We start from the raw sequence: 12043 nt of genomic DNA, 5'->3' as shown, positions 1-12043 counted from the left end.
CTCTATTTTTCATTCATCTTTTTAAGTTGTGTTCGTATGGGTTTTTTTCCTTCATTGGGAAGACAGCTTTTAAAAGAACACATTCATTTTACAATCACACAAACACACACACAAAACAGATGTGTTCATTGCAGAAAATATGGAAAAACATATCACTACTTTTAAAAACTATAAAAGCATTACCTGGTTTAATTGCATACACGTCAAAATTTTCTATTCCTTCTTCTTTTAAGATACCTTCATCAATGACAAAGTTGCCAGTAAAACTTTTTGGCTTTTGGAAAATGGAATATGCTGCATCTGCAATGATATCAACTTTTCTACACTGGCTTTCGATACCAGGTCCTCCCAGCATATCCATAGCAGCAGTGTGTATGGCTGTAGAGAAAACACACACACACATACACTCATAACTCCAAATCAAATAATAAAACTATGGAAGTAATAAGCAAGCACCACCCTTCACAATTATCAAGGCTAATCCTTTCATTTCTTAGATGATGAAAACAAGGTCCAGATTGCTTAAGGGATTTGCCAAATTTTTTTGTTGCTTTTTGTTTTTATTTTTGTTTTTGAGACAGTCTTGCACTGTCGCCCAGGCTGGGGTGCAATGGCGTGATCTCCGCTCACCGCAACCTCCACCTCCTGGGTTCAAGTGATTGAACCCAGCCTTCTGAGTAGCTGGGATTACAGGCGTGCGCCACCAACGCTGGCAATCTTTTTGTATTTTTAGTAGAAACGAGGTTTCACCATGTTGGCCAGGCTGGTCTCGAACTCCTGACCTCGTGATCCGTCCGCCTCAGCCTCCCAAAGTGCTGAGATTACAGGCGTGAGCCACCGTGCCTGGCTCCAGGATTTACCAAATGTTCTACGGACAGAACTGGGTGGAAAACACATGTTCCTTACTCTGCAACACTGCCTTATACTACAGACCAAACCATAAGACTCAAAGTAAAATTCAATGAACTTTCTGATTTAGAATGCTCAAGAATTTGCATGCCTGTTTAAGGAATAACTGAAGAGACCGCTAATAGCTTCCAATTGATTCTCCTGATAACAGCTAAGAGATTACTGCCTGAAAACAGACAGTACCAACAGTCTTAATGCCAAAGATTTCCTTTCACATAAACATATGGAGTGCGTACGAGGCTTAAAACATCAGCATTGCCTGTGATGACTCCTTCTCTGGGAAGAGAGCTTGTTTTGCCTCTTTAACACCTGTCAGCCACCACCAAACACATGCACACAATCTTGTGGGTATTCACTGAACCAACAATACCACTGATTATAAAGTGCACCATTACTTAGGGACCACTAAGGAAACAAAAAAGCTGCCAATTAAATTATGATATATCATCCATTGTAAGATACAGACTGGTATCTGAGATGTACAAATATAGAACATGGGCATCTCAGAATCAATGAAAGTAGTATAAACTCTTTCACCTAGTCAGTGAATAGGTTCCTTGAAAAACACTCAATAAATATTGGTTGGATTTCTGGGGGCCCTTTTTAAATTCACACAACACTGTTTTGTAGAAAATATTAGAAAATAACCAGGTGCGGTGGCTCACGCCTGTAATCCCAGCACTGTGGGAGGCCAAGGTGGGTGGATCACTTGAGGTCAGGAGTTCGGGACAAGCCTGGTCAACATGGTGAAACCCCATCTCTACTAAAAATACAAAAATTAGCCAGGCATGGTGGCGAGCGCCTGTAGTCCCAGCTACTTGGGAGGCAGAGGTAGGAGAACTGCTTGAACCTGGGAGGCAGAGGTTGCAATGAGCTGAGATTACTCCACTGTACTCCAGCCTGGGTGACAGAGTGAGACTCCGTCTCAAAAAAAAAAAAAAAAAGGAAATAAAGAGAAGTAAAAGGAAAAAAATTGCTTAATTAATTATAATTTCCCTATCCAGGGATAACTGCTGTTAATGTTTGCATAAAATTTTTACCATGTTAGGTGTACTTTTAAAATTATGTCTCTTATATGAAGTAACTTTAAACTCTACAATTAACAGTACATTAATTACACATTGTCAACAGTAACATCTCAATTTTCTTACATATATCCTAGTTTATATCAAACAAGAAAAGTCTATTTATTTATTTATTTACTTTCCAACATAATTCATAGGTTCACAGAAAGTCAACTTATTTAAATGTACTTAGGTTTGCGAGTTTCTAGTACTTTAGATAAAACTTATTTCCATATATTGTTAAAATACAATTTTAAATTATTACATACTAGAATAACTTACATATTTTGGTCTATAAGATGAAATGTCTGTAGCTTTTACGAGCCATTGGCCCTTTTTCATTCATTTAACAAATAGTTATTAAGCACTTACTATATATAAGTCAGGCGCTATTCTAGATATTAAGGACACAGATGTTGACAAAACAGACATAAGGCATCTACCTTCATGGAACTTACATCCCTATTTTTTTTTAATGTTCAATTAATTTAGAGAATTTCTTGAAAGCATTGAGTTAGAAGACACTTTTCTACTTCATAACTAAAAATCATTTACTAGGAATAATTTTTTTTTTTTTTTTGAGATAGGGTCTCACACTGTCACCCAGGCCAAAGGCAGTGGTGAGATCATGGCTCTCTGCAGCCTTGATCTCCTGGGCTCTCAAACGATGCTCCTACCTCACCCTCCCACCACATCCGGCTTTTTTTTTTTTTTGGTAGAAATGGGGTCCTGCTATGTTTCCCAGGCTGGTCTCCAACTTGTGGGCTCAAGCCATCCTCCTGCCTCAGCCTCCCAAAGTGCTGGGATTACGGGTGTGAGCCACCGTGTCCAGCCCTAGAAATAATTTTTTCCTTAACCAACAGATCAAGAGCAAGAGCTCTGGTCTCACTCTTGAACTGATCCTTTATTAATAATAAAAAAAAATAGCAGCTGGATGTGGTGGCTAGAGCCTATAATCCCAGATATTCTGGAGGCTGAGGCAGGAAGATCGCTTGAGCCTAGGAGTTTGAGGCTGCAGTGAGCTATGACTGGGCCACTGCATTCTAGCCTGGGTGACAGAGTAAGACCCCATTTGTTTGTCAAAAAAACACAAAAATTAAAAATGAATAAAATAAAATAAAAAATAGCACCTACCATTCATTAAGTGTACCCTGTGCCAGGCATGCTGTTACCTATTTTACATACATTATCTTACTTAATTCTTAGAACCCTGAGGTAGGACCTGTTGTTATTCCCATTTTATAGATAGGAGCACTGAAGCACAGAGAAGTTAAGTAACTTGCCCAAGGTCACAGAAGCTAAAATTCAAACACCCAGCAGCCTGACTTCAGAGCCAGGCTCTCATCCATAATGCAACTAAATGGTTAACCCTGTTAACCAAAGTTCTTGGAGTTCAGTTATCATCTCACTCCCGAAAACTGCAGAACTTTTCTGTACATAACTAAGTATAGTCTATTTTGAGACTATATGCGTACATGCACACTGCTAGTCTCCATGTAAACTACATGAATTGTACAAGAATCCTTAAAAACTCTAAATTTAGAAGTCTAATAAAAATGTCATGTATAAGTATATACATGCTGTGTGTGTGTGTGTGTGTGTCTATAGAATAAGAAATGTTCCTCCAACCTATCATTACTTTAACAATCTTTCTAGGAAAGATACAAAGAAGGTACAACTAGGCACTCAAAAATCAAGAAGTGGGCCATTGAGTATTTCTCAACACAGATTTTGCAATGCCAACAAGCTAACCCAACAGGTTAGAAAAAACTGGTAACAATAAAAGCAGGTTAACAGTAGGATCAATCAAATGAAATTCACTGATGATTTCTGGGAAAGAAAATAAGCAAGATTTATAATGAAAGCAGATAAGCCATGGATCACAAGAATCACATCGACTCGAAAAGTTAAGTCTTATTAAGAAATAACTGAAGAGACATCTAATAGCTTTCAATTGATTCTCCTGATAACAGCTAAGAGATTACTGTCTGAAAACAGTACCAACAGTCTTAAGACCAAAGATTTCCTTTCACATAAACATACGGAGTGTGTATGAGGCTTAAAATATCAGCATTGCCTGTGATGACTCCTCTGGGAAGAGAGCTTGTTTCCCCTCTTTGACACCTATCAGCCACCACCAAACATATCCACACACTTGTGTGTGTATCCACTGAACCAATGATACCACCGATTATACAGCGCACCATTACCTTAGGGACCACTAAAGAAAGAAAAAAGCTGCCAATTAAACTATGATATATCATCCATTGTAAGATACAGACTGAGATCAGAGATGTACAAATATAAAGCATGGGCATGTCAGAATCAATGAAAATGGTATAAACTGTTTAACCTAGTTAGTGAACAGGTTTTGATTTCTAGCACCAGACAGGAAGGAGGTGAGCCGCCACCTTGTCGCCTTACCCTCCCTGATTAGCTGAGTTCCCAAATCTATTTGTAATATAGTCCAGGTGACAGAAGTCTGCAGCAGCTCTGTGATACTTCTGCTGCCTTCCTCTCTGCAGCCATTACCAAATCAGTAGCTGCCATTCCCAGACTCCCCACCCCAAGCCTAAATCAAATCCACCCAAAAGTGGACTTTCCTGCTTCTACCATACTTGCCCAGACCAGTCACGAGGTTAACAGTAGGCATTGTGAATAGCAGCCATCATCCCTCTCTCCTTCCGCACCCTCCATTTCAGCAGGAACCATGAAACAGGTCTTATAAAAAGAAAAAAATTATAGTTCTGGAGGTGACCTAGTTGGAAGCCTGAAATTCCATGTTGTGAAACAAGTAGAGGCCGGCCCTCTGATCCTTTCTCTGGATGTGCTGAATTCAGCAGGGAGGAAGTGCTAAAACCAGGAGGAGCAATGAAGTCAGTGTTGAGAAGAACACGCAGCTGAGAAGCCAAGCGGCAGACCGGGACGCTGCTCTGATTGAGGATAATATATGTTACACTGTACCCACTCCGTTAAGCACAATAAATCTCCTTTTTCTTGAAAGGCAATAATGTTGGGAGATTACTTCTGGTTCCAGCTGACATAAAGAGAGTCACTCTACGCTGTCGTCTAAGATGAGGAGATGCATGTTTTCTTTTAAATAGAGGCCTCTCAAACAGCCAAGAGCCTGAACACCCTCTCAAATCCATTTTCACTCCTCCATTTTCATTGCCTCACTCATGAATAATGTAATATTCTAGCTAGCTTTCCTGCCTCTTCTCTCTACAGTCTTACAAGCCATCCCATATTCAGATGCCAGATTAAACTTCCTAAACCTCATCAGCAACCATATTACTTCACTGCTCCTATTTTCCCCAGTTTATTATTAATCCTCTGCTTTTAAGATTCTTCAGTAGCTCTCCACTGGAATATAGGTTAAAATTCAAGCTCCTAAACTTGGCAGACGAGACCATCCATCTCATCCATCTTTCCCACACCCTCAAACTCACCCAACATTCCAGTCAACCTGTACAACTTGAGTTGCTCAAGTTCAGTGGGAAATAACAAGCCCACACCCTATCATACATACACCAACCTTGTAGTTCCACTGCACAGACAGTATTTTCCCCAACTGCAATCTTCGCATGCGTCGCTCCCTCTGCCAAGAAATGTCTTTCCCAGTTCTCCTTTTTGAAAAATTCCAGCATCCCCTTGAGATCTCATTTCAATTGTTTACCTACTTTTGAAAATCTACTGCTCTGATCCTTTATCCTGAGCTACTACGTCTCAAAAGCACCCCGTAGGCCAGACATGGTGGATCACACCTGTAATCCCAGCACTTTGGGAGGCCGAGGTGGGTGGATCAGTTGAGGTCAGGAGTTCTAGAGCACCCTCGCCAATGTGGTGAAACCCTCATCTCTACTAAAAAAAAAAATACAAAAATTAGCCGGGTGTGGTGGCACGTGCCTGTAGTCCCAGCTACTCAGGAGGCTGAGGCAGGATAATCACTTGAACTCAGGAGGCAGAGGTTTCAGTGAGCCGAGATGGCACCACTGCATTCCAACCTGGGTGACAGAGCGAGATTCTGTCTCAAAAAAAATAAAAACAAAAAACAAAAAACAAAACACCTGATACATAATTCATCACACCATGCACCACAAGGAACATGACTGTAAACTGGATTTAGTGTGTCATCAAGTCTAGGACCAAATAACATCACTGGCTCCAAGATGTCTAGTAAACCTTCTAAAATGAATATTTCGAAGCTAAAGCAAAGATCTCAGCAATGAGCTGATTTTTCCTACTGGACCTGATAATGCCCTCTATATTCCCTGATACAGAACATCCTGCCTATTATATAAGCTTTATCCAGAATATATTTTGGAGCTAGGCAGAAGGTAATCATATTGCACATTCATTCACTCATTTACTCACTCATCAAATATTTATTGAATGTCTACAATGACTATAATAAAACGAACAAAGCAAACACTGTCCCTATCCTCAAGAAGTTTTCATTCTAGCAAAGAAGACATTGAACAACCATAATTATAAATTAATAATTACAAATGCTGTAAGTGATGTGAAGGGGATGTGCAGACTACTAAACCCAATGATCAGTCCCATTCTGTAAGAACTATCAGCATAATCTGACACAATTGATCACTCCCTGTATTAGTCTGTTCTCGTATTACTATAAAGAAATACCTAGGCTGGACATGGTGGCTCACACCTGTAATCCCAGCACTTTGGGAGGCCTAGGTGGGTGGATCACCTGAGGTCAGGAGTTCAAGACCAGACTGGTCAACATGGTGAAACCCCGTCTCTGCTAATAATAGAAAAAAATTAGCCAAGTGTGGTGTAACACACCTGTAATCCCAGCTACTCAGGAGGCTGAGGCAGGAGAATCGCTTGAACCTGGGAGGCAGAGGTTGCAGTGAGCTGAGATCGCACCACTGCACTCCAGTCCAGCCTGGACAACAGAGCGAGACTCTGTCTCAAAAAAAAAAAAAAAAAAATACCTGAGACTAGGTAATTTATAAAAGAGGTTTAACTGGCTCACAGTTCTGCACGCTGTACAAGCATGGCTCCAACGTCACTTGGCTTCTGGGGAGGCCTTGGGGAGCTTGTACTCAACGGTGGAAGGTGAAGAGGGAGCAGGCACATTAACATGGCAAAAGCAGGAACGAGAGAGTGAGGAGGTGTGCTACACACTTTTAAAAACCAGATGAGAACTCACTCACTATGGTGAGGGCAGTACCAAGGAGGATGGTGCTAAACCGTTCATGAGAAAGCTGCCCCCATGATCCAATCACTTTCCACCAGACCCCACCTCCAACACTGAGGATGACATTTTGACATGAGATTTGGGTAGAGACAACATCCAAACTGTATCACTCCCCACGCTCCTTCTTCAGTCGGCTTTCATCTCCTCTGGGTTTCTTCCTACCTTACTATCCTGTGTGGGTCTTCCTCTTCTTCCCAACCTTTCAATATTGAAATGGGCAATGGTCCTTTCTCTTCTACTCACTGCCTAGATGGTATCATGTAGTTTTGTGGCTTTTTATACGTTCTATATGCTGATAACCCACAGATTTTTATCTCCAACCTGGACCGCTCTCCTGACCCCCATTCACAAGCCCTGCTGCCTAATGACTGTCCCCACTTGGATGTTCAAACACAACACCCCATACTCAATTCCTAAGCTTGCCCTCCATCTGCTCTATCTGCAGCTTTCTCCATCTCAATTCCTGGCGACTCCACTGTTCTAGTAACTCAAGCCAGAAATCTTCATTTTTTTAATTTAATTTTTTTTTTTTTTGAGTTGGAGTCTCACTCTGTCACCCAGGCTGGAGTGCACTGGCGTGATCTCGGCTCACTGTAACCTCCACCTCCCGGGTTCAAGCAATTCTCCTGCTTCAGCCTCCTGAGTGGATGGGACTACAGGCACGCGTCACCACGCCAGGCTAATTTTTTGTTTTTAGTAGAGATGGGGTTTCACCATGTTGGCCAGGCTGGTCTCAAACTCTTGACCTCAGGTGATTCACCCACCTGGGCCTCCCAAAGTGCTGGGATTACAGACGTGAGCGACTGCACCTGGCTATTTTCCAGAAATCTTGGAGTCACCCTTGACTCTTTCTCTCACATCCCAAAGGCAATCCATCAGCAGATACTGTTGGTTCTACCTTGAAAATATATCAGAATCTGGCCACTCTCCACCACCTTTACTGCTGTCATCCTGGTCACAGCCACCAAAATCTGTGCCTCAGTTCCTGCAATAGCCTCCTAACTGTTCCCCGCTTTGCCCCTCAAGAATCTAGGCTCATCAGAACAGCCAGAGAGGTTTTTTTTAAACATTTAGTTTTGATCAGGTCCCTTCTCTGCTTGAAAACCTGAAACAGCTCCTCATTTCACCCAGAGTAATCTAAGACCAAGTCTTGGCAGGGGCCTATAACATCTGACCCCCATTTCCTTATGGACATCATCTCATTTTCTACTCCTCTTCCCTCACTCTGGCGACACTGGTCTTCTCCCTGCTCTTGCATCATGCCAGCCATACTAGTCCACAGGACCTATCTACTGCTGCTTCCTCTGCCTTGCATGTTTTCCCTCAGATAACCTTTGGCTAACCGTATTACCCCCAAGACTAACGGTATGCTCAAACATCACCTTCTCAGAAAGGCCAAACCTACCTTCCCTGGTGGTCTGACGGTTAGGACTTGGCACTCTCAGAAAGGCCAAATATCTCTTTTCTTTCTTTTTTTTTGAGATAGAGTTTAACTCTGTTGCCCAGGCTGGAGTGCAGTGGTACGATCACGGCTCACTGCAGCCTTGAACTCCTAAGGCTCAGGTGATCCTCCTGCCTCAGCCCCCTGAGTAGTTGGGACAACAGGCACACACCAACACACCCTGCTACTTTTTGTAGAGACGGAGTTCTGCCATGTTGCTCAGGCTGGTCTCAAACTCCTGGGCTCCAGCGATCGGCCTACTTCGGCCTCCCAAAGTGTTGGGATTACAAGCAGGAGCCAACGCTCCTGGCCTAATGCCAAACCTTTCTACTCTATTTTAAATTGCCACCTTCCTTCCTCAATGGCTGAGACTCCAATCCCCCTTCCTTTGTTCTATTTTTCATAGCATATTACCTTCTAGCATACTATATACTTTGCCATTCATCATGTTGTCTATTGTATCTCTCCCAATTAGACTATAAGTTCCATAAGGACAGAGATTGTTATCTCTTTTGTTCTCTGATGTATCTTCAGCAAACAGAGCACAGCTTGGCACAAAATAAGTGTCCGATGAATGTTTATTGTATGAATAAAATTTAAAATTCTTAAGAGTCAAAGAAGGCTTTTTCTGACTTTGTTAGCCCAGGATCCCAAAGACCTACAGGTTAGGGAAGTAGAGGAAAGGGCAGGGGGGAGGACAAAGTACAAATGGTGGTAACAAACTCTTAAATCTCCCACACTAAATGGTGAACTCCTTGAGGGTAAGGATTGTGTCACATTCATCTTAGTACCCATGTTGCCTTGCACCAAGTAGATAGTTAATAAATTATCTGTCAAATGCGTAACAAGTGAATAGTGCAGAGAACTGTGCCTGGTTTGTAAGAATGAATGTTTGGAAAATGAATGAATGTAAAGTGAGAAGTCAGCTGGGCACAGTGGCTCATGCCCGTAATCCCCACAGTTTTGGAGGCTAAGGCAGGCAGATCTCCTAAGGTCAGGAGTTCAAGATCAGCCTGGCCAACATGGTGATACCCCATCTCTACTAAAAATACAAAAATTAGCTGGGCATGGTGGCGTGCGCCTGAAATCTCAGCTACTTGGGAGGCTGTGGCCTGAGAATCGCTTGAACCCGGGAGGCAGAGGTTGCAGTGAGCCAAGATCGCACCACGCACTCCAGCCTGGGCAACAGAGCAAGACTGTCTCAAAAATTAAAAAAGAGAAAGTGACAAGTAACATAAGGGAGGTACAAAGAGGGAAAATAACGTGTTAGAACTTTGTTACCTCAGAGACCTTCCTTTCTAACTTCCTAACTCTCTGTATCAACTTTAATGACAACAATGATGTGAGGGAGGGTGACTGAGAAAGGGTGAGAAAAGGCAAAGAAGTTGAAAAAGAGAGGCACCATAAAGTGTGAGCTTTTAAGTTTTTTGGCTGTGACCCATAATAAGTAACATTTTCATATATGACACTTATATAAGAAACAAAAGCTTATGAAACAATACTGACCCTTCCTCCATGCAATGCACTCTAATATTTTCTATTCGATTCCACTAGAAATATAACAAAACAACAACAAAACAACTCTGGCTGCTACTCACTAAATCAATTTCACAATCCACTAAATTGATTTCATGCCTCACCAATGAGTCTTGACATATAGTTTGAGAAATATTGAAGAAGTGCCTTTTTCACTCTCATCTTTTTCCCCACTGCAAAAAACAACACTCTTCAGAAAATCTTAAAAGAATTGTCTGCTACAGAAACATAAAGGAAACAAAGAAGCAATAAAACATGGTTTTGGTCCCACAGTGGGGACCAGGGAAGAAAGGAGTCTTGGTCAAATTGCAGAAGAAAGGAATTTAACCAAATTGATTGCTGGACTCCTTAGAAGAAAAAGAAAGATGGTGATTGGAAAGCTGGCTGCAACCGTCAAATATTCCTAAGAGTTAGCTCAGCAGCATGCCCCAGTACTCAGTAAATTCTCACCGACAGTCCCTTGTTTCCCATCGTCTACACCACAGGCCATAGAATCTTCAGTACTGCTTGGAGCTGGGGAACTCCCTTTATCCAGTACATAGCAGATAGGAAGCAGCAATGAAAAGAAATCCTTCATTTGTTCCTAAACTAGAACTCTGGATATGTTTCACACAGCTATATGCGGCGGTTCAGTTCAAGAGTACCACCAGGGCTTTAATAATACTTTGCATAAATGCTGGATTAAATATGCTTTTAAAACCTAACTTCTACCAACCTAGACATACACTAGGTAAAAGGGCCAAAGAAGTATCCCCAATACCCATGTCTGCTGCGTGATAACCGTCCAATCAATAGTTGTTGGATGATGAATGAATAAATAAAATAATGCCAGAAGAAAGAAGAATGGGAATAAACAATATACTAATATAAGGGTCCTTACAGGATACAGAAAGATGTTAAATGATACGACTGGGAGAATCAGGAAAATCTGGAATGACAGAAATCCTATAAGATAAATGACCTGGTTTTTCAAGAAATAAGTGGCAAGAAAAAAAATGAGTGTAACTGCTTTAGATTAAAAACACTTGAGACTTATCAAACAAATGCAATGTATGGAACAATTTAGATCCTGATGTAAATAAATCAACTGCAAAGAAAACATTTATGAGACATTTGAGGGAATTTGAACACTGACTAGATATTAGATGATATTAAGGTATGTTTGTTAGCTATGATAATAATTTTGTCTTTTTAAAGAGACCTAATCATTTAAAAATACATATTGAAGTATGTACAGATGAAATGATGCTATGATTGAGATCTGCTTAAAAATAATGTGGCGAGGGCCGGGCGCAGAGGCTCACGCCTGTAATCCCAACACTTTGGGAGGCCGAGGTGGGTGGATCACTTGAGGTCAGGAGTTCGAGACCAGCCTGGCCAACATGGCAAAACACCGTCTCTACTAAAGATACAAAAATTAGCCGGGCACAGCGGTGGCCGCCTATAATCCCAGCTACTCAGGAGGCTGGGGCAAGAGAATCACTTAAACCTGGGAGGTGGAGGCTGCAGTGGGCCAAGATCGCGACACTGCACTCCAGCCTGGGTGACAGAGTGAGACTCTGTCTCGAAAATATAATAATAATCTGGTGAGGTTAGAAGTGGGGTTAAAGGGAGATGGAGGTGTGAGGGCTGGTAAAACTAGATTGGCCATGTGGTGAAATTGCTGAAGCAGAATAGTACATGACGTACTACTCTCCCTACTTGTATACATGTTTGTACATATGTTTGACTTTTTTCATAATTAAAAGTTTGAAAAATATGCAACAAAGGGCTTTAGAGGTTATTTATAATACCTAATTTTATATAAGGGGAAGCTAGGTACAGACAGCTACTGCAGCTCACACAGCTAAGAAGAATATGTGCAAT

At 41.6% G+C, this 12043-nt stretch overlaps 1 protein-coding gene across 2 annotated transcripts in view; it reads right to left on the bottom strand.

Annotated features, from left to right (window-relative positions):
* Positions 1-12043, bottom strand: part of HSDL2 (hydroxysteroid dehydrogenase like 2) — a 95067-nt gene that overhangs the window by 33460 nt on the left and 49564 nt on the right. Inside the window, 1 exon segment of one of the 2 annotated variants that reach the window (NM_001132322.1) lies at positions 184-378. The exons of the other annotated variant lie outside the window; for it this stretch is intronic. Coding sequence (NP_001125794.1) covers positions 184-378 — 195 coding nt within the window. 2 annotated transcript variants of the gene reach the window in all.

The sequence above is a fragment of the Pongo abelii genome, chromosome 13 (assembly GCF_028885655.2).
Source record: "Pongo abelii isolate AG06213 chromosome 13, NHGRI_mPonAbe1-v2.0_pri, whole genome shotgun sequence".
NCBI classification, from domain to species: domain Eukaryota; kingdom Metazoa; phylum Chordata; class Mammalia; order Primates; family Hominidae; genus Pongo; species Pongo abelii.
The sequence above is the reverse complement of the archived record's forward strand: the minus strand, read 5'-3'. Positions and strand labels throughout refer to the sequence as shown.